Source organism: Sprattus sprattus (genome assembly GCF_963457725.1).
Source record: "Sprattus sprattus genome assembly, chromosome: 20".
Taxonomy (NCBI): domain Eukaryota; kingdom Metazoa; phylum Chordata; class Actinopteri; order Clupeiformes; family Clupeidae; genus Sprattus; species Sprattus sprattus.
In genome coordinates this window covers 25,626,175-25,650,317 of record NC_137918.1, presented here as the reverse complement: position 1 = coordinate 25,650,317, position 24,143 = coordinate 25,626,175, and the positions used below count along the sequence as shown (strand labels likewise).

The window sequence follows — 24,143 nt, the reverse complement described above, 5'->3', positions numbered from 1 at the left end:
ATTACCTAACGTGGTCCTTGGCAACTGGCTAACAAATAGAGGACCAGGAGAAGGGTCATTATTTCGCCGACAATAAGTTCTTTACTAGAGGTCAAATTAGGAAGGCAAGGCAGATATGGACCCTTGAATTAGTTCCCCACCAGAACGGGTAGGCAAAGAATGAGAAACAATCGTATCACAAGAAGGAGCCATCAGCTCATTATCGCGCTCTTTGAGTAAAGACGCACTAACGCTTTGCGAGTTGGTGCACGAGTGAAACAAATCTGGGTATTTCACGTTTAAATTATCAGGACCCAAAGAGGTTGGAGAATAGTTAGTCACCACAGGGCTAGGCAGAGCCTTACCACCAGCCAAATCGTTCCCCAGTAACGTCGAAACAGCCTTTACGGGAAGAGAGAAGCGTATGAACGGAGAAAAATCCTGGCAATTACCCTCGTCTCAAGGAGGTGTAGAGACACACAAACTTGACGCCTTATGGGGAAAATAAGTAGAGTTGGGCCTTTTCCTACGCTTCAGAACATAACAGTCGGAGAGACTATGCCCCCGCTTTTTGCAATAACCGCAAATCGGAACAGTATCTCTTGGACGGGACGTTCGTTGCGTCTCAGTGTAAGAAGACTGACCCACAGGTTCATTATGTGTATTTGAGGCCCATGGAGGACTAACACTACGGTTCTGAGATTTCATAGAGCAGGCGCCTAGGCTTCTATGTGAGAGTACATACTCATCAGCCAGCACTACTGCACTGGAAGGCTTGAGATCTTTGTGCTCGCTGACGTATGTGGCGACGTTCTTGGGTAGACAGTTTTTAAAGTCTTCGAGCAGTATGAAATTACCCAGGCCCTCAAAAGTTGTGATGTTTTGTGAGTTAAGCCAACGATCAAACAATGTGGATTTGTCCCGAACAAACTCCACATACGAAAACGTTTCCTGCTTCTGATGGTTCCGAAATTTCTGCCGATAGGCTTCAGGGACGAGTGAATAGATGCGCAGCACCGCTTGTTTGACTTTGTCATAGTCGAGCGCATCTTCCAGCGACAAGGCAGAGTATGCCTCTTGCGCATTCCCTGTGAACACACTCTGAAGCATCATTGTCCAAACCCCACGCTGCCACTTCAGGACTGTGGCTACCATTTCAAAATGTCCATAGAATTTATCCACCTCCTTCTTCCTAAACGGAGGGACATGTCTAATATTCCGAGCTACGTCGAAATTATTAGAGGGAATGACAACCCCAGCTTCAGAAGCTTTAATGTCTAGTTCCTTCAAGGCGAATTGCCTGCCCTATCTCCAGGTCTTTCAACTTAAGCTCGTGCTCTCATCGATCTTTTTCTTTCTGCCACTGTCTGTCTGCTTCCACTCGATCTCCTTCTCCCTCAACTTTATTCTACGGAGCTCGAGTGCACCTTTGGTGATTTGTTGGATGCCTTACACATCAGGTGCAGTTGACGTCGCTACTGCGGAAGCTCTGGCTCCAGGAAGCAACTTTTTTGCCTCTTCTTTAAATCCCTGTATACGCAAAGCCTCGGTAAGCTTGGCCAGAAGCTCCGCATTTAACGGACTACCCTGTACCTCTACTTTATAATGGCCCGCAATTCTCAGTAACTCATTGCGAGTAAAACTGGTTAAAAGAGCCAAACTCGGCGCTTCAATAAATTCTTCAAGAGTCGACATCTTGACTGTGTGTAAATAGCCTGACATGGCAAAATCACGAAAAACACAACACTGGCTCACAACTAATGGAGACAATAACGGTGGCGAAATTTCACACTAAAAGCACAATTAATAATGTGCTAAATTCTTATCCTGGACCAGCCCCCATTTATGTTACGGCAGACCCTGAGAACCAAAGGTCCCGTAACATAAAAGGCCACGACTCTTTTTTGTGGGTAAACAGTTTAGTTTATTATAATAAACACAGTGGTGGTTGCCGTAAAAGAAAGGAAGAGAGGGAAAACAAAATACCAACCAAAAAGCCTTCATTAACTAAATAATTGCAGCCGCTTACCTCTCTCGTGTCAAAATGAAAAAGCAGGTGAGTCTTCCGCTGAAACTACCTTCCCTGCACTTACTAACTCTAAACTAAAAAATGTGCAGACAAAACACAAACAACCACCAAAACAAACTAAGAGCGGGCAAACAGAAAAAGCGCGTAACACGCATAAAGCTCTCCAAGTTAATGGTCTCTGAACGTTCAGTGTGGATTAGGGCTTTGACTTTTGCCTAAAAATCATATTCGAAGTTTGTTTATTAATGTTAATATTCGAATATATTGTAATATTTATTAATAATACTTTTACCATTATATGCCTTCAGTAAGACCTATTTGGTATAAAACTTAAGTTGGATATTTTTTGTCCACCAGAGTGCATTGTATCAGTCACGTCACTGATGGCGCCTCGTATGGCTGCTTCGGTGCGTTGGTGCACATTTCTGTGTTTGTTTTTAGTCTTTAATAGTGTTTAATTTAGTTTAAGGCGAATCAGCTCAGATTATTTTCTCTTATTTTCACAAACTGTGTGAGTCTTAATTCTATTTATTACCGATCAACTCTGATTTTTTAGGTTTTTCCATTTTTGTTATTGCGTTTCTATGGTGATGTCACGGATTTTCACGAGAGATGAGCTCTTAGTTTAGATTAGTTATGTAATGAACATTCCTTCCCCTTTTCCATATTACAGCATCGTCAGCATAAAGTAGACCATCAATGTGATTCCCAAAATACACTCCCCTGGGGAATACCATTCTCTACCATAATTTCTTCAGACATTTTATCTCCTACTTTAACCCTTATGGTGCGTTGAAAATTTTTTGCATTTTTTAGATGCAATTTCCAGCATTTTAACCAATTCTGGGGTGGATAGAGACAAATCCCTTTTGATTCACAGGGGACAAGATTGGCAAGATTGAGAATTGTTTTTTTTTGGTAAGCAAATCATTAAAGTCTCTGGTGACTTTACCATTATCACATGCAAAGGCATGTGTAAGATGTTTTGTTATTACATGTGTTTCTGAAATTTCAGGATCTGTAAGTAAAGCAGGTAATATGAGTTTGGGTGCTGCAGTCGTAGGGCATTTTGTATAAATTAACTGATGAAGTTTTAAGTGCACACTGCATAGATACGTATGAAAAGATCATTTCACAGAGTTCTAAGATGCTAACCGTAGTTTTAACCGACTAGCTTAAAACAAGACTGATCAGATCAGAGTAATAAGGTTTAAACGAGTGCAATCAGTTCGTTGTGCATTTCTACATCAATCCGTGGAAGCCACGACATTTACAGCCACTCAGACAGCATAAATTAAACAAAACTTAGATGTCATTTTAGCAGCTCGGACGGTCGCATCCACAGTGTGTGAAGCGACATTTCACTGAAGGGGGACGTGACCGAACAGGTTTTTAAAAGACTGTTCTGTGATAAACTTACTGTTGATTTGGTGAAATAGCCTCTTATGTCCGTCAGTTTCCTTTTCCTGCCCGAAGCAGACATTATCCTGCCCGAAGCAGACATTATCCTGCTGTCACCGCGTGCTTAACTACCAACCTAGCAACGATAACTAGTGCAGGAAGATGAGCCAATCACAGATAGCAAGGCTGTCCCCACGCCGTCTTTGATAGAAGGTACACTACGCATACGCATGAGGGTAAAATGAACCATTTATTTCCCGAATGCCGTGCAATTACCCATTCAAAATTGGTATGGACATTCTAAACGTATCCAAATATTGGTATGGACACGTCCATAGCGTCCATACGCATTGTTACGCCCATGTCAGTTGTAGATCTTCTTTTTCTAAATCCTGTTTGGTATTCCCTGATTAAGTTATTTTTTTTCCAGAAAGTAATTCAGACGTACCACTACAAGTTTTTCCATTAATTTTCCTAAATGGGAGGTGAGAGCTATAGGCCTTTAATTTTCTGGATTACTTGGTTCCTTACCTGGTTTGGAAAATGGGAGAATTGTTGCCTTTTTCCATGCCTTTGGTAGTTTTCCTTCATTCCAGACTTTATTAAATAACGAAATAACTTTTTCCAATGCTTTATCTGGGAGTCATTACATAACAAATATTGTCACTTCCAGGAGAAGAGTATCCCGTACTATTCAAAGCTATTTTAAATTCAGCCAAATTAAATTCTATATCTAAAGTAGACATACTTTCTCCCCTCATTGTCAAAATGTTCTTGTTTACTACTTAAGAATTTCCTCTTTCCTTTTCTTAAATCTATCCTCCAAATGATTGCCTTTGTGGATATTAGCAAATGTTTTATAAGTAAATTGGCTTTCTCAGTGTCTAACATTGCTTGTTTCTCTCCATCAACTAAAATGGGGATATTCAAAGGTTTGTACTTACCAATCATCTTTTTAACCATCATCCATATTTTTTCCAATGTAGGTTCTCTCCCTATAGTCGAGCAGAACTGTCTCCAGGATTCTCTCTTGGCTTCTTTGATAATCTTCCTAGCTAAGGACTTTTTCTTTTGGTAGTCTAAAAGATTCTCCATTGTTAAGGTTCTACACAAGATCTTAAAAGCTTTGTTTCGGCCCTTAACAGACTCTGTGCATTGACCATTCCACCATGGAACATTAGTAAGAGCAAGAAGAACCAACTAATCGGGATACCTTGTGCTGCTGCAAAATATATAAAATGGGTTACACTATTATTAATTTCATCAACAGTTTGCTGTATTTCAGGGATCTGGTTAGCCATACCATCACAGATTTCAACATATTTTTCCCAGTCTGCTTTTGTGAAAGCCCACTTCTGATGGATGTAACTTTGTTCAGTCTTAAATTTGAAATCAACTTTACAGAAAATTGGGAAATGGTCACTCGCAATCGTTGTGTTATTGTCTATTTCCCAATCACACCTACTCGCTACTTTCCTGTCAACTAGGGTTAGATCAATACAAGAAGTTTCATTCCTATAAATATTTATTCTGGTTCAAGCCCCATTATTCAAACAAACAAGCATTCTATCGTTCATCATTTCTTCCACTATTTCACCATTTATATCTGTGTGTTTACTACCCCATAGGCTGTTGTGGGCATTAAAATCCCAGCACCATATTTCTCTATGACTCTTCCTAGCAATCTTATGAATCATTTCATTATTCAACGCTTTACATGGATTATAAAAATGTATAATCTTAAAAGTGCCATTGAACCCATCTAGAATTTCTGTCCCCACACATTCATATTCTTTAGCTGTTTCAATGTGTTTATATGGAAGTCCATCTTTAATGAATGTAATACAGCCTCCTCCTCTATCCGTATCTCTATCAGCTCTGATGATATTGTAGCCTTTCAACACAAAATCTAAGTGTGGCTTTAACCACGTTTCTTGTACACATATAATCTCAGGTTTATGTATATACCTTTTAAATTCTTGCCCGTTCGCTATAAGACTTCTGGCATTCCATTGGATAATTGAAATGACCATGATACTTTAATTCGGAGCCTGTCCATACTTAATGTTCAACATTTCATGAATCTCGTCTGCTTGCGTTTTAGATCCTAAGAAGTCATTGGCTATGTCTACAATTGATTTAATCCTGTCACTTTTCTTTTGATATTGCATCATTCTGTTGATCACTCTACAGATAAAAGCAATAAAAGCATTGTTCTTAACCAGGTGTGTATCTTCAGGGATTTTTGCTTGACATTCACACCTCTCTACTTCAGGGATATTAGGTCTACTGACCTGTTGAAGTCTTCCTTTTATGTGAACACCATAATTTCCTCTGTTTAAATTCGATCTGGCATAAACGTTCAATGTAGGTTGCTCTGGAATGCTGATAGGAATATCATGCCTAATGTCTTTTCTCTCAATCTCAATTTTCTTTAGCGCTTCAGCATGTCATCTTATGCGTGATCTTGTATTTCTGTACTTCTTTGGCTTCTTTTTGTTTTTCGCAACCACCATATGCTGCGCTATGTTCGCCACCACAATTACAGCACTTTATCACCGCATTATCCCCACACTTCCCATATTCGTGCTCTCCTCCACATTGAGCACATCTAATTTTTCCTCTGCATTGCATCGCTATATGCCCAAACCTTTTACATTTGTAGCATCTTAAAGTTGGTGGAATATATTCCCGTACCATGTAGGACTTATAGCCCATTTGAACTCTCATAGGATCGACATCATTCAATCTTCTCCTTTCCTTTCATCAGTCGTTTAGCATCCACTACAGCATATTGCTTCAAACTTGTTTTGATCTCTTCAATGGAGACTGACGGTGGGATCCCTGAAATGACCCCTGTAGCCTTTGCTGTAGCACCTGGGATATGTGATGTTATCTTAAGTTTATTAAGTTTTGTTTTCTTCAGAATTAATTTTTGCTGCATTTCCGAATTTGCGAATATCAGAATTCTCCCATTCCCCAGGATTTGTGCGTGGTTGATCTTAACTATCTCCGTTTCTATTGCCTTTGTTATGTGAATTGGATGTAGGTCTGGTCCTCCTTTTTGTTCAAACACAACTACAACTTTCCATATTTCATCCTGTGATTTATTATTCAGCAATCCGCCATCAGCTCTACTCTTTTTAACTACCGTCTCCACAGAGTCCTCACCACTACTTTCTGATCTATTCCTCCCTTTTCCCCTTGTCTTTCATGAACTGACTTGTTGCCAAAACATTCCATCATCATCAGTACCAGTACTATCCAAATTAAATAAGCACTTGTCTGAGTCCTCTGCCATTTTCCTCTTTGCATTCACTGTGTATTTATAATTTGTAGGTTTTACCGTATAGATTCAAATGTTCCCTGTTTCGACCATCACCGAGCGCCAAGTGTCTCTAGAACTCCACCAAACCAATTAAATTCTTCCTACTCCTAAACCACAACACCATAACACTTACCCTATAGTAGAAGGACCTGCGTGTGTGTCACACTGTACAGTAGAGAGATACAGTATGTGTCAAGTGTGTGTGTGTTTGTGTCACACCCCTTTAGTAGAGAGACACATGTTGTGTGTGTGTAACACCGTACAGTAGAGGTACCTGTGTGTGTGTGTGTGACACACTTTACAGTAGGAACGTGCCAAACCCTATAGTAAAAAATACCTGTCTTTGTGTGACACAGACAAATACACATTTCTCTGACTTACAGATGCAATTTTGCTTTCTCGCTCTCTCTCTCTCTCACACACACACATGCGCAATCTAATGCTTCTTTGCTGCAGGTGAGAGCACAGCAGATAATTCCCGGAGATCATTAGTTCTGTGTGTGTGTGTGTTCGTATTCCAAAATATCTTGACCGTCTAGGCGTTATACTAGATTGTTAGAGGGATGGATTGATGGTTGGATGGATAGATGAAAGAGGCAAAGGTTTAGTCTTTTTTTTTTTAGTCAGACTTTAGGTATGATTTCTGAAATTGTGTTGTCTGTCTTTTTATTGCGGTGATTGCCATCTTTATGCCTTCATTTTAATGTGTATGTGTTTACAGGCTGATGGATTGTCTTCTCACAGAGAAGAGCTGTGCAGCTTTATCTTCATTGCTCAGCTCAAACTGTTCCAGTCTGAGACAGCTGCACCTGGGCGGCAATAATCTGGGAGATTCAGGAGTGGAGCTGCTTTCTGCTAGTCTGGAGAATCCAAACTGTAGACTGGAGGAACTACAGTAAGATCATGTTTTTGATAGTGTCATGTGTTTTGTGCTAGCAATTATGATGTACATGTACTGTCACAGGCAATGATGTCTCCATACACTCCATGAAATGTGGGATTTACGACAGTCGCCGACCCACTCCGTCACTGCTTAACTGATTTCATAAACCTGAAACTCACAGGTTCGATCCCCACTAGTGGCAACAATGGCCCAAGTTGCTTAACGACTGTTAACGACTCTTAATGACTTATCAGAGTAAGCCTGACTCTGTATAATTACATGCCAGAAATGAATCTCAAGAACATTAAGGTGAAATAATAATATATAAGTTAGGAACATTACACATAGCACATAGCCTAAGTTAAAACCTTTGAACACATACCACCGTAAACATTTGAGATAATTCGACAAGAGATATTGAAAGACAGCTAACTCACTGCTTCGTCAAATAAGACAGATCAACTATATGTACATATAAATGGAAACCACTTACAGATTCCGATTAGCTAAATTTGCGTCTGGATGGAAAGATGTTACCTTTCCCCATCCCACCCATGCTAAGCCATTTCTAGCATAACCTGCAATCTACCGTGGAAAATAGAGGCCAGGCAATTTTTTTATCAGTTCTCACCACACAACGACGTCTCATCTTTGCTCCTTAAATGTCGATATGTAATGGTATGGTGTTATTGAAACTTACTACGTGTAAAAAAGACTAGACATTGAACGTTTATTATTCGAGTCTCAAGCCTCTAATGTTGCCTTTACATAAGTCCACTAAACAATTCCCACTTAAACTAACTATAACTAGATCAGAAGCTCCAGTAACAGAAGAGAAATACCCCAGAGGAGGGGGAATGATAAACCAGTGAGTTGCTCACACCGACGAGCGGACATCTGTACCAGCACGGTGGCTCAGTGGCTAGAGCACAGCACCAGAAACCTGAAGAGCGCAGGACCAAAACTCAAACGTGTCCCAAGTTGCGAAATGACTACCTCACTATCAGAGTAAGCCTGACTCTGTATAATTACATGCCAAAAGTGAATCTCAAGAACATTACAGAGAGGAAGCTCCGGAATATGAGTGGAATATCCTCAAAAGTACATTGCAATCCTCGAACTCTGAAAACGAAAGGAAAATCAACAATTTTGATAACCCCGGAGAAAAACCCTAAAGACAGAATATCAATTAAATTATTATCGGGTAAATTATTAATTTCGTTTTTATGGGGCAATAGCTGTAAATGGGAGGGGATACATTTTGTCAGCTGAAACGTTTTAATTCAATTGCTTGTCGTTATCAACCAATGGCTGCAGCAGGGTGTGTGAGGCTAGACTGCTGACAGTCAATATGCTAATAAGAGCATTTCGCACCTCTGTCAGCGGGAGGTGAGAATGCTAAACACATCTCCCCCCCCTTCCCTCGATGGTTCATTCCCGGGAATTTTCGTTCATATGCGGCAGACGGATATTTCGGGGGAATGTCTGCGTTCGACCAGGAATGCTGATCATTCGCTGCTGTATCACAGAGTGCACGGGCCCGATAATCTTTGTTTTTGTGCAGTGATATCTCCCTAAATGATTAGCAAAGGACTCTTTAAATCAACCGAGGGAACTGGATATTTAATCTAAATGTAAAGATTTTTCACTAAAGAAGGTTAATCTGTCTTATTTCGAGTCTATAGTTGTTTAGGTGTGTATAGGTTCCACTTGTGGAGGACGTTTTTTTTTTTTGACAGTTACACCATCCCATTCTCCCAGTCCACCCCTTTTTTTTCTTCGGTATGCGTTTCCTGCACAATCATTACATCTATGCATTTTATCTTGATGAATTCAAAGACTGTGATTTAAAATGATTTTTAACAACAGTCCATAAAACGATGCATCAATATATATAAAGAGAAGAAAGTCAAACCAGAACATTCTCATTGTTTCGATATTAGCTTTCACAGTTTGTTTAACTTTTTCCGAAATCGATAGATTTCTGTGTCAGAAAAGGCTCCTTCTATCAAACATGTAGCATCATTAACAAACTGCAATCGGTCCTGGAAGAAGTTTGAGCCTCTGTTTCCATCTCTGACACTATATCTGATATTAGCCTTTCCATCTATTCTGCTTGTTTAACAACTAACTGAGCGCTAGGACCAGAGTAATCTGTGACTGGCTCTAGGGAAATAAGATCAGCTACCTCTCAAGCTGCGACTCTGGGCTCAACCACGAGCAGCCCACCCGCACTAGCTCCCCCCGCACGGAAACCATCCATATCCGGCCCAGCCCCTGTGACCCCACCCAGGACCCACCAGCAGGAGGTGCAGGGGAGGTGGTCGCTAGATGGCCGGCCGCAGGGGTGCAAAACACAGTGGCTTCAGCCGCAGGATAATCAGCTACAGGGGTGCAAGACGCAGTGGTGTAAGCTGCTGAATAATCAGCTGTAGGGGGCTCAGCAGACCTGGCTGCAGCAGACTCATTTTGATCAGCAGCTAAGCCTTGTTCATTGGGTGGTTCATCCCTTCTTTTTCAGGCAATCTTGCACTAGATGCCTGACTTTCCCACATCCAAAGCAGTTCATCAAAGAGTGTGAAGTTGCAAGTGTCAGAGTACCATGAAAATGGCTAAATCCAGTGACCAGAATGTTTGTAGTGATCATGGATGTACAAGTCAGCTTTCTAAGCAAACCACTCAAGAGAACGAAAAGTCTGGCTTATTCAGAAAATAACTGAAACATAGTCTCCAGTGAGACAGGACATTATTGTGGGACATTCCCATTAAAGAATGCTTTGATATTTATTTAGGGAGATATGGAGATGGTGACAGTCCAGTGCAACATAATCAGAATCAAAATCAGAAATCAGAAAGGTTTTTTACTGCCAAGTAGGTTTTCACCTACCAGGAATTTTTGTGGGACGATGGTGCAAAAAATTAACATACACAAAAAAAACAATACACATATTAAGTTATCATACACATATTAAGTTATCAATCATAGGAAAAATGAAATATAAATATATTAAAAAAATGTACAATGGAAAATGCAGGACTAGCGTGCAATTTAGAGTTCAGGATTAGAGTCCGTGTTGGGGTCCAGGGCCTTGTTAATGAGGCCAGCCGCAGACAGGAAGAAGCTGCTCTGGTGGCGTGAGGTTTTGGGCCTGATAGACCTGATAGAGGGGAGGGTCACAAAGAGTTTGTGACCAGGGTGGGAGGGGTCGGCCATAATCTTCCCCACATGCCTCAGGGTCCTGGATCCATACAGGTCCTGGAGAGATGGCAAAATTGCAGCCAATCACCTTCTCTGCTGAATGAATGACACGCTGCAGTCTGCCTTTGTCCTTGGCAGTGGCAGCAGCATACCAGATGGTGGTGGAGGAGGTGTAAAAGTTCAACATCATTGCCTTTGGCAGATTGAATTTCTTCAGCTGCCGCAGGAAGTACATCTTCTGATGTGCCTTTTTGGTGAGGGAGATGATGTTGAGCTCCAACTTGAGGTCCTGGGAGATGATGGTGCCCAGGAAGCAGATGGACTCAACACTGTCAACTGGCTCGTCTCTAAGGGTGATGGGGGTAGGTGAGGCTGGGTTCTTCCTGAAATCTACGTACAATCATCTCCACTGTTTTCAGCGCATTGAGCTCCAGATTGTTCTGTCCACACCAGGTCACCAGATGGTCAATCTCCCACCTGTAGGCAGACTCATCCCCACCAGAGATGAGCACAATGAGGGTGGTGTCGTCCGCGAACTTGAGGAGCTTGACGGACTGGTGACTGGAGGTGCAGCTGTTGGTGTACAGGGAGAACAGTAGAGGGGAAAGAACGCAGCCTTGAGGGGAACCGGTGCTGATGGTCCGGGGGTCAGACACATGTTTTCCCAGCCGCACGTGCTGCCTCCGGTCAGAGATTGCAAGCACACAACACATGCCGCTGTCCTGTATCATATGTGTGTCAAGTCAGTTTTCTCCATCAGTTCCTTAACAGAAGAGGAGATCTACAGGTGTAACCACTGACTCAGTGGTGGCTGAGTTTAAAACAACAGAGGGAACTGGATATTTAAACTAATGGACAGTGTTGTATAAAGTACTCAAAAGCCATACTTGAGTAAAAGTACAGATACGTTACTGGAAAATTACTCAAGTAAAAGTAAAAGTCACCTTTTAGAATATTACTTAAGTAAAAGTATTAAAGTATCTGATCTTTACTGTACTTAAGTATCAAAAGTAATTTTCTGATATTAAATGTACTTAAGTATTGAAAGTAAAAGTAAAAAGTAAAAAAAAAGTAAATGCTGTTAATAAAAAAGCAAAGGGTCAGAATTTTGAGAATAATGAAGTTTATTCAGACTTAAATGAGCAAACTTATAAACATGGGCTGATTTGAACCCCACTACCTACTCAATACATCGACAAAGACTACTGTACGTCTGCAAATGAAGCTGCTTGCAGCTAGATATATCTAGATAGCGATCTACACTTTTGCTAGGTGGTAACTAACTATCTAGTTAAGATAAAATCCACAAACAGTTATGGTTAATGTCAACTGGTATTATTACCACTTCTAGTATATAACTAGTCTCTTCAACAAATGTGTTAATGTTACAATCAAAATGTTGACGTCAAAATGTTAATGTTACCGTCTGGAATTGCACGCTGAGCTATTGATTGACACCTGTATGCTACTGCTTTGATTATTGTTGTATCCCCTTCGTTGTTGATCTTAATGTTTTTGATATGTTCTTCCACTGCATATTGCAGTCCATTTTGCCTTGATCTGGAGGATATCGCGGATATATTACTCCAAAAAGAATCACTGACACTGACAGATATAGCGCGGCTTGTCCTCGTCGTAGCCATGCTTTTGGGTACAGACCTCGGAGTTTTGTCTGACGTAGCAACGGTAACTAAGGGGGCTTTTGCAAACGGTAAAAATCGCATTAACGTGCGCTAGGACAGCTGATTCGCCAAACCTGCTTGGAGTCTCCTCTACCACAGTCCCCGACTTTGGTCTCATCACTCTCATGATTATTATTTTTTCTAAAGATGATTCGATTTTGTAACGAGAAACGAAGGTTTCAGGGGAAATGTATCGGAGTAAAAGTATCAGTTTTCTTTGCAAAATGTAGCGAAGTAAAAGTAAAAGTCATCAGAAAATTAAGTAGTAAAGTAAAGTACAGATATCCCAAAAAACTACTTAAGTACAGTAACAAAGTATTTCTACTTCGTTACTATACAACACTGCTAATGGAACTATGAAAAAGCGATGAGTGAATCTGAATACACGCTAGAGTCTATGGTCATTTTCAGCGTTGCAAGAGTTTCCGTCTTTATCAGTCTTGATTAAAGAATTCATTTTTAGGAACTGTGCAAAGCATCAGCATGCTTGAAACTTAGTATATGTGGTATGACTCTTCATGCAGTATGAGTTTGGGAAAATTATCTGTTGAAAGACGAGTGACACAATTCAGAATTCTGTTTATTTAGTTTTTTTACTAAGGAACTTGTGAAGACATTACAGGCAACGTGGGTCATGCTCGTCATTCATATTTATTCTGACTATACGCATGCGCAGTGCCTAGTTATAGGAATTCAAACTGATCATTACTTAATCAAGGTGAACATAGAATTCCTTTTGTGATAGGTGTTTACGAACGAGCCCTGCCTTGACAACTGTATTGTTCTTGGACTTTGGGACTAACAGTCTATACCTCACAGGTAGGGTGGTTTGTGTCTGCCTGAACATCAGCCTTTCCGCTGGGGAGCCAAGTGTTGGTCACGTTGCACATTGCAAAGATTGAGCAGGTTGAGAAAGACATCGATTCCGTCTCTCTTCGATCTTTTCATTAGCTGCTTTGCACTAGGAACTGCACATTCAGCTAGCCCATTGGCTTGTGGATATTCTGGGCTGCTTGTTACATGACTGAAATCCCGGGCTAGGGCAAAGTCTGAAGCATTGGCTGGTGAATTGAGTGCCATTGTCGGAAATAAGTTTGTGCAAGCTGCCATTGACAGAGAAGTGCCTTCTAAGGTTTGTAACCACATGGCCATTCCACTCAAAGATGTTGGTTGGGACTGTTGACCAGGGTAGATCAGGCACTGGGTGTAGCTTGAGTGGCTCCTTATGTTGGTGAGGTTTTGTACTGTTGCACACTGGACACGTAGCTGTTTCCTTTTCAATGTCCACAGTGATTATGAATGGTGAAGATGTTTACTGGGTTGCTGAGATAAACTAATAGAGTATGAATATTAATTACAAATATGAATATGGAAATAGTACAGAGTATCTTTGAGCAAACCCTACACTAGAGAGACCTGTGTGTGTGTGTGTGCAGGGGCGGCCCAAGCACATTTGGCGAGCTTCACTTCTGCGTCTACTCCTGCTCCCCCCCCCCCCCCCCCCCCCCCCCATTGCAAATTCAATGGTATTTTGCTCTGTAAGACTGCATTTCTTTCACATAAACACAACAACGATCGCAACGATGAACAAACATTAATTGAAGAACAAAATAACTGAGAAAATGTCAGGCCTGTGCTGAACTAAGCTCTGGCCATGCCCCCCTGTTCATCTGTTTATGGACACACACACATCTCCACGTCATCTTTCCAATCGCCTGCAAATAATGTTTTCATAGTCTTTTAAAAGTGAATCTAAAATGATATAATAAAAGTATGTATTATCATTAATTGTTAAATGTAGCTATTATGTAGTTATTAAGAATTTTGGAGTATTTGGACAGCCTGACATTCTTGTTTTATTCCAAAATGCATAACTCTTGATTAGTTCAGTCATGTCGAATTAAACTGGCTAGCTACCTCCACCAAAACTAACGTTGTTATGATTACTCAAATATTTATTTCAAGAAGCATCGCAAATGACGAAAATTTCGTTACAGCTGAACTTGAACTGATGTTTAGACTGAATGGCAATAAGAAGGAACGTCACAAGTCACTGGCTAGCTAGCGTTAGCTAACTAGCAATATTACATACAATCCATTCGCTAAAGTTGACATTTCAACCCTTGGATTTTTACCAGTACTCCTCACTAGTTGACAAGTTGCCGTGTTTGTCTTCCTTAATGTGTGGGCTATGAAACTAGTAAGATATTTGTAGCGTTGTTGCACTGGCTATTGGCTTTATATGTGCATCCCTATTTTAATTATGTCTTTTTTGTATAATGTACAATAAATGGACATATCATTTTTGATATACCCGCCTCTGTAAAATCTAAGAACTATGTGACAGGTCGTAGGAAAACGTTCAATGATAAGGTACATATTTTCTTCTAAACTGTACTCAGGAACGTATTCTTATCTGGAATTCAATCTGGGCTAAGAACAGGATTTAAGGATTTATCTCCCTGTCACGTTTCTCTTCTTCTTCCTTTCTTTTCTTCTTAAATTGTGCCCCGGATGGCTTTTGCCTCTTCATTATTCTGTTTTCAAAGTCTCTTGAACACACACACACTCTAACCAAACGCATCACTGTGCTAGCTTGTTCTGACAACTCCAAGGAGGAACGTACCCACTTCCGTTTTCGATTTTTGACTCATTTTACCCTAATGTTAGATTTATTTTTTTATGTCATAATATTGGTAGAAAAAAAAAAAATAGAATTCTTGTTTAGTTTTTTTCGCACCCCCCTTTGAATGGCGCCCTAGCCTATACTGCATGTAGGAGAGACCGCCCCTGTGTGTGTGTATGTGTGGCAAACCCTACAGTATAGACAATCGTCTGTGTGGGCGTGCGTGTGTGTGTGTGTGTGTGTGTGTGTGTGTGTGTGTGTGTGTGTGTGTATGTTTGTGTCACAACCTACAGTACAGAGACCCATTTGTGTGTTTGTGTCACACCCTAAAATAAAGAGACCTGTGTGTGTGTGTGTGTGTGTGTCACACTGTAAAGTCTCTCTCTCTCTCTCTCTCACTCACACACACACACTTACACACAATCTAATGTTTTATGGCGGCAGGTGAATTCCTGGAGGTCATCAGTGCCATTTGTGTGTGTGTGTGTCTTAGGGTTCAAATACACATACGCGTCTTTTTTCAGGCGCAGACGCTTCAGTAACGCCTTGGCAAAGTGCGGAGGCCAAAACAGACTTTTCACAGCTAATAATAATCACTCCGCGATGAAAGCGCATTGATGAAAACCGTTCATTCAAAATTCTGACGTTGAAAATGGAACTATTTTTCGTAATTTGTTGACTGTAGAATTGTTTTATAAAAGCAATACTTGTGGGAGTGGGGTAGGTAAGGGATAATCCCACTCCCACTCGTGCTATATTGCTTAATCATACCACATCTTCCAGCATCAAAACAGGAAATAAGTGATAAAGTAGTTAAGCCCGCCTGTTGCTTGATCTGATTGGCTGCCTGGGCCGAGTGTGACATTGATGAGCGGTGTGCTTCCCTGCCTTGCGCTGGAAAGTTGAGAATAGTTCAACTTTTAAGAGCACCTAAAAAGCGCTACAAAGACGCAACGCGTGGTGGAGAAGGGGCGTACACACAAAGCTCGCCGTACCATAGGAATCAATGCATTTGCTCGCGTCCCGTTTTTAAAAAACGCGTATGTGTATTTGAACCCTTAGTTGTATGGTGTGTATTCGGAAACTGTGATGTCTGTCTTTTTATTTCTGTGATTGTCATCTGTATGCCTTAATTTGAATGTGTGTGTGTCTACAGGCTGATGGATTGTGATCTCACAGAGAAGAGCTGTGCAGCTTTGTCTTCAGTTCTCAGCTCAAATTCTTCCAGTCTGAGACAGTTGCACCTGAGTTACAATAAGCTGCTGGGAGATTCAGGAGTGGACCTGCTTTCTATTGGTCTGGAGCATCCAAACTGTAGACTGGAGAAACTGGAGTAAGTCTGCCAGTTTGTGTTTGTTTGTGTGTGTGTGTGTTTGAGTCTGTCTGTGTTTATATGTGCGCACTCATTCTTGTCTGATACACAGAGTCACTTAAACACACACACACACACTTTCTAAAATCATGTTTTTAAGTTTGTGACAGCGTCAGTGCCAGTTTTGTGTGCTTGCATCTTGATGTACTGGACTGTCACCATCTCCCTAAATGAATAGCAAATGACTGTTTAAATTAGCAGAGGGAACTGGATTATTAATCTAAATGTAAAGATAAACATCCTCTATTTTTGCTCAATTGTGCCAAGTGTTGCTTTGCATGAAAAACTGAAGAGAAACTAGGACCTCTTTAGAGTAAATATTGCATTACCAAAGAAATTAATCTGAAATGCAGCAATGTTTCATGACTGCTCTGTTTGACAATTTCTGTGGTTTATTAGAACTAAAAGTGACAGGTCACAAATAGCAAAACAACATACTGTATTACCACTAGAAGTCTATTGTAGCCCTCATCAGTCCCCCTCGGATTTCGTGGGCCTTTTTTTTGTGATAGTTGCGGCCTGAAATTATTTATATTTTTAGCGTTGTTGCACTTGCTATTGGCTTTATATGTGCATCCCTATTTTAAGCCTGAAATTACTGATTTCGCAGGGGCTTTTCAAAAAAGTTGCTGGAAAATTGCGGTGTTTTTCCATATTTGTTGCGATGAAAGTTGAGATAAAAAAGTTTCTTGTTTCCCTCTTTGTAATTAGATAGCGTTAGCTAACTAGCAATATTACAAACAATCCATTCGCCAAAGTTGACATTTCAACCGTTGGATTTTTACCAGTATTCCTCACTAGTTGACAAGTTGCCGTGTTTGTCTTCCTTAATGTGTGGGCTATGAAACTAGTAAGATATTTGTAGCGTTGTTGCACTGGCTATTGGCTTTATATGTGCGTCCCTATTTTAATCATGTCTTTTTTTGTATAATGTACAATAAATGGACATATCATTTTTGATATACCCACCTTGAATTGAGTTATTTGTTGAAAAATAAATAATAAATAAACAAATATTCTCTAAAGAGCCATTGAGAAATGGTCCTCTAAATAACCTTACCAACATGCCAAACAAAAGATTACCAGGACCACAAAAATGTAGCATAAAAGGCTATTTTCCCCTGCTTATTTAAGTCAGACAATGTATATTGCTTGTATTGATGTTATGGAACCGAACACAGGACTTTTACTTTGACATCATTCAAATATCCGTTTCATGGGAATGGCAACAGCTGTTAGACAGTCATCTAGAAACATAGCTAGTTATGCTACGTTATGCTACACACGAAGGGGGAACAGTACATAGGATTTACTTATCCACAACGAAGTGCACCTGTTGGTATTACAAAAGGACCACAAGTAAGACTGAATAAAATGTTATGAATATCTCAGCCTACACATTAATCGAAAAAAAAAAAACAGCCTGTGTCACTGTGATTTGTTTTTGTCGCCTGACGTCCTGCCTGCATTTCTGCCGTTCTCATTCTTCGCTTATCAATCTGTTTTGCTATCCTTGTTGATTTATTTTATCCGTATAGGTGTTTATGTTAATTTCATATATTAATTTAAAGTCTTCCAATTTCAAGTGATCCATTTTACTACACTAGCTGCTACCTTATCTTCAATCCGAAAGTAATGTTAAATCTCCACGGCAACAGTACTCGAGGGTTTGGGAAGTAATCAGATGTATTGCTTCATTCTTTATTCACAGCAAAATAAATGTCTCATTGTTTACAACGGATTAGAACTCTGCTAGTGTCTGAACCGTGTCCGCAGGGCAGGAGAAGGTTGAGGCTGATGACAATGATTTGTCAAATTTGCGGGAAAGTTGCTGTTATGTGTTAAAATTGCTACGTCGCTCTGAATTCGCAATTCGCGTGAATTGGTGCAATCGCAACTTCGAAAAATCTGTCTTCTGTACTTGGAACCAGTTCTTATTCACGACAGTGTCCTCCCTGGATTTACTGTAAGGTTTTGGGCTCAAGAATTGAACCCGGGCCGCTGGTTTGGTGAACCAAGCGAACTAATAGGACCCAGATGCAGGATGTTGTCAAAAACGTGGTTTCTTTATTCTTAATAAAGTTCCAAAACGCAAGATGCTTTTGACAGCGATAATCCAAAGCACAAAAGTAAGGTCAGAAGCCAGCAGACGAAAATCCAAAAACAAAGAGGGTAAGGTACAGGGCAAAAGGCCATAAATTGAAGAGATACAAAAAGTGTAGCTTTCAGGCGGACCTAGGCAGGCTTTAACACTTCCAACCCAGAGGGCTTTTTTTGACTCTGTTAGGTAGTCTGCCATGCCTGATATTTTTGTATATTTCACCTAACTAAAAACCATTAGGCAAAAGTGGAATTTATGATTATATTCTAGAACAACTCAGCAATAATAAAATGAGAGTAAAATAAATGTAGTAAAAAAAGTTTTGTATTAAAATTAAATCTAAAGACACTCAAATTAACTCTAGCTTTAGAGGTGCTCAGACTTTTTACAAAAAACACATTCTAAATATTTTGGAAGTTTTCTTTTTTACTCTGAACCTTGTAAACATATGTGTTTGCTCCACATAGGTGAGTTTAGCATTCAGAAAGTGTGTGTGATTTCTACACTAATTATAAGAATTTTACAAGGTGACACTTTTTTCCACCTAGACCACTATGCATATTGATGAAAGAGGTGTAAACTGCCCTGTGAGTGCCCCTCCCCAGTATGGCTCACATGTCAATGGCCCTGGACTGTCATTGTGGCTATCTCTCCCCCACAACCATTAGCTTTGAAAGTACATACAAGAAATTGCAAACAAGCTTGGTGCATAAGAAGGTGAATTTAATAAGGTGCATAAAAGTAAAGGCATGGTAGGTACATAGAATAAGGTGCATAAAAGTAGGTACATAAAGGTAGGCATCATTCACCATGTCCTCGCTTGGGTCACTCATGTGCACATTCCATGATATGGTTTGGTACCTGTCTCTTACCATCACATCTGCCACAAAAGGGATGGACAAGATGGTGTTTCTCCTCCAGTAGTCAGAAATGTGATCCAGCTTGATCATGCATATGTAGAAACCAGTCCAATGTATCTGTAGAATTCAGCAACTCCAACATCCACCCATTTGTACTTTACACCTCTGGCAATGCTCCTAGCAGCTTGCTTGTTGGTGTTCTGGCAGAGGGTTTCCACAGCATCCACTGAAAAGAACAACTTGAAGAGGTCTAGAGGAGTGTGGTTGTCTGCTGCATTCAGCTGCACACCAGGCTCCCTTGCAGGAAAAAAACTCAGTGCTGATGGAGTTGCATCATTGTCACCCTCTGACTTCCATGACGACAGATCTGGGTTAGGCTGACAGCGTGCTCTCTTCCTTGGCGGTGTAGGTGCAATGTTCTCCAAGTTTCTGTAATAAAGTAAAATAAAATTAACTGTTGCTCTTTCATTTTATGTTCGGGCATTGTAACATATATCACTTTAGCGCTCTAACGACTACAGTTTCGATCACAAACACCTCCTAGTTTTGATTCACACCTACCATACGCGTCATAATAACACTAACGACTACCCACAGTAGTAAGACACGTTTTTAGCGATTGCAATTTACATCATCTGCTGCAATATAGTCACCATGTAGTTCTATGTTTTACTAATCTCGGAACAGACAACAATCGTTTATATGTGTAGCCTGTTATCATTTACCCAACTCTGTTAATTAAATATGTTTTCTACTACAATAGTCTTAGCGACATAAAGTGATTGAAAATAGTAGACTGCAAATAGTAGTATACTAAACATTCCATTCAACTCATAGCATACCGACGTGCATTTTACTCGCTATAACAGTAAGACACGTTTGCATTTTTACATCAATGGCTGCAATATAGTCACCAAGTATGTTTTACTTATATCAGCACAGACAACCAACTCGAAACGTCAACAACAATCGTTGATATAGCCTAACGTCATTAACGCAACTCTGAGAATTATATTCTACCATACAATAGTCTTAGAAGCATAAAGTAATTTATTCACTATGCAAACAGTAGCATACTAAAATATTTCGTTCAACTCAGAGGAGCATTTTACTCCCTATAAGTTAATCAACAGCATTCATTACAAGAGCTAGGTGAACAAATAAACAAATAAAACTTACTCAACAGGGATATCCTCAACGGGGTAAAGACGAAGCTCAAAGTGCATGTGTTCATCTTCCATATCGTCATCGCTGTCATCCGAGGATGTGGTTTCCTCCTCGCCGACTAGGTCTTCTTGAATTTGGCGCAAGGCTTCGGCAGCAGAGAAGGAGTTCGCCATCATGTATCTCTTCAGTCCAAATGTAAACATCCTTACATGCTGCCTTGTTTATACGGGAAAATGGGGCGTTTTCTCACGTTTTACTGCAACGTCATTACCCAATAGCGATCCGAGATTTACCATGAGCTTATCATATGAATAGCCCTAATCTGCTAATGGGTGGGCAATCACCGGTTGCTTATACACTCTGAGAGAGAAATATGCAAGGCTTTACCTGTATTCTCCTTACAAAGTGCTCATTCATTTGTTTGTTTCGAACTGGATATATTTGAAAACTAGAAGATTCAAGCTTTCTCAGGGTGTTAGTTTTATGTTTGGAGGACAAAAACTCGGAGATTTTACATTCTATTAATAGAAATACCACCAAACGCCCCACGGGCGCACATCGTTTTGGAAGGGTTAAGAAGCCACGCACAACAAAAGCGGCTTGAGAACCACAACGAGACACTGACCTGAAACATGAGACTAGCTAGAGGCGACAAAGTGCCTGAGAGCACTACTCCTTCTTAAGACTCGTATTCTCAGGAACTAACCGATAAGGTCCACAGAGACTAGCCAGGTTTTTATGCCCTGGCTAATTGAGAGGAGAGACAATCACACAATGGGAAACAGGTGAAGGCACACAAGAAAACAAAGGCACATGTGCCATATAGTGGCACAGTGGCTCAGGGGCTTGCACTGATGGAACTGGCACCTCACAGCAAGAAGGTCATGGGTTCGATTCCCGCATGTGGCGGTGTGGGCTCTGGGGGACAGGTCCTCCCCAGACCGCCAGTAATCAGGTGGGCCCCGGGACTTTCTGTGTGGAGTTTGTATGTTCTCCCCATGTTTACAAGGGGTTTTCTCCATTTAGAACCCCAACAGAAAAAACATTAAAAATAACAGAACACATGTCCATCCCTGACCAAAGACGGACAGTTCACTTCACCTGGCCCCCTGGTGCTACAAGTTGCCCATTGCTCCTAGGGGGTCCTTGAGGAAGGACAGGGTGTCGTGTGCAAGGGGGTGCAACGGCGGATTCTTGAATGCCCACACAGGAGGCCATTTTAAGGACGGTATAGCTTGCGGGAGGGATCAGTGGTACGTTAGGTACGTCAGTGATCTTCACAATCGTTTACACTCTTTTCTCGCGGAAATCTTGACGGATTTACAAATTACTTGATTTACAAACGTCATTACCTTGGTAATAATTCTCGATACTTGAACATGTTGAAATATGCAGCTTTATTTTGTATCACGGCTATTGTGTTTCAATCATTTTACATCAATTGGCGAGGCATAATTGTTCTTTCTTTTCAATACAACTTAAGTTGCACATCATAAAACTGTTAAGTTGCACATGATTTCCAACGAGATCCCATGGGATCACCTGTATTTTATTATATCAGTAGTATTGCTTTTATAAAGGTGATAATAAAAGTATACATTTATCTCCTGTTGCCATTTTGTATGCTGAGTTTCAGTAGCCATCTCAAAATGGCTGCATTGTGCGGGCATTTGACTCCGTCGGCCAGCAACGCGGGCAACTTATCTAGCCTTTATCTAAGATATCTATGGTCGTTTGTGCCATTAAAAACCTGACAAAAATAAATATTGTCCTTCGGCCACCAGAGGCAGCCACTATCCCAAATCGTGGCAATGACTGCCACGAATCATGACACTTACAGCTAGGCTTGAGAGAGAAAAAAACATTTTATTATCCAGCCTGACAATCCTCCCATCTAAATTAGTTTGACATACATGCCAATTTCAGCAAAACTGTAGGTTGTATGGAGGGATAGTTTTAGTCTTACTTGTATTAGGTGTATTCTGAAACTGTGTTGGCTGTCTTTTTATTGCTGTGATTCTCATCTATATGCCTTAATTTTAATGTTTGTGTGTCTACAGGCTGTGGGATTGTAAACTAACAGAGGACAGCTGTGAAGCTTTATCTTTCGCTCTCAGCTCAAACTCTTCCAGTCTGAGACAGCTGCTACTGAGGGACAATAATCTGGGAGATTCAGGAGTGGAGCTGCTTTATTCTGGTCTGGATCATCCAAACTGCAGACTGGAGAAACTGGAGTAAGTCTGCCTGTGTGCTTGTTTGTTTGTGTGTGTGTGTGTGTGTGTGTGAGTGTGTCATTTAAACACACACACACCAGTGGTTCCGCTAGAGAAAAATGTTGCCGGTCATTAGAGTTTTAATTTTCCGGACAGTTGAATGATAAGACGGATAAATATCTATTTCTGCTTCTAAATTAGCCTATTGAAGAAAACTGACGGCATGCATAGCTTAAAGAATTACATAATCAGGTCGTTTGGAATGCAGCATGTTTATTTGCCTGTTAAAAATACATCTACTGATGCGCAAACTTGGACACATCATCAGTGTTGTTTCCATGGAGTCACTGGGTGTTTCGGGTCTTGCAACAGACACCCTCCTCCAGGCGACCCGACCGAGGATGAACAGACCCTGGCCTGTGTCCAAGTGGCATGCTACCCCCACTGCCCTCCCCTCTTCAACCAGAGCCATCTAGACGCTTTCTCTGCTGCCTCTACGTTCTGACTTATGGCTCTTCTTCGGGTGGCACCTGTAATGCCCAGTGTGCCGTAGGCTTTGTTCAGGGAGTGGCTGGCAAATCCCCGATTTCCCACCTCCACTGGCATACACCTTGCCCTCCACCCGTTCCTCCGACAATCCTCCACCAGCTCCTGGTACTTCTCGCTCTTTCTTTCTTGCGCCTCCTCCATCCTCTCCTCCCAGGGGACTGTCAGCTCCAGCAAAAATTGTTGTTTTGAGGCTTCTGAGACCAAGATGATGTCAGGTCTCAATCTGGACTGGGTGATGTGTGGTGGAATTTTCAGCTGCCTCTCCAAGTCAACTGTCATCACCCAGTCTCGCGCCGTGGAGAGCAAACCAGCAGAGCAGCTCTTTGATGTTTTTCGGCCCTTTGTCCTTCCCTAACAAAGTGAATGGCCTTAGCTGTGGCTTGGGTGTATCGGCTGCCCTTGATCCCCTTGCTGATTGCCTCAGCGATGGATTTGAGGACCTGGTCGTGCCTCCATCGATACCGGCCCTCACCCAGCGCATTGGAGCAGCTGCTCAGGATGTATTCAAGTGGCCCTGCTTTGGAACACAGGGGGCATGCAGGTGTTTCTATTTTGCCCCATAATCACAGGTTGGATGGGCTTGGGAGGACATCGTAGACGCCCTGGAACAAGAACTTGATCCTCTGGGGGTTCCACTGCCAGATGTCCTTCCAGGTGACGCTTCACGCCCACTTCATCCAGGCGCCCTGCTGCAGCTTAGCCACTGCTCTGCTGGTTCGCTCTTCCTCAACTGAAGCTCGCACCTCCTCCTGCA

The 24,143-nt window shown here is 41.2% G+C and overlaps 1 protein-coding gene across 1 annotated transcript in view; it reads left to right on the top strand.

Moving 5' to 3' along the window:
• The window catches only part of LOC308381703 (uncharacterized protein), a gene marked incomplete at both ends in the record, with an annotated part of 115,380 nt that overhangs the window by 84,343 nt on the left and 6,894 nt on the right, over positions 1–24,143 (top strand). Inside the window, 3 exons of the mRNA XM_080859284.1 lie at positions 7,459–7,632; positions 16,284–16,460; positions 22,688–22,861. Coding sequence (XP_080715410.1) covers positions 7,459–7,632; positions 16,284–16,460; positions 22,688–22,861 — 525 coding nt within the window. The remainder of the gene's footprint in view (positions 1–7,458; positions 7,633–16,283; positions 16,461–22,687; positions 22,862–24,143) is intronic.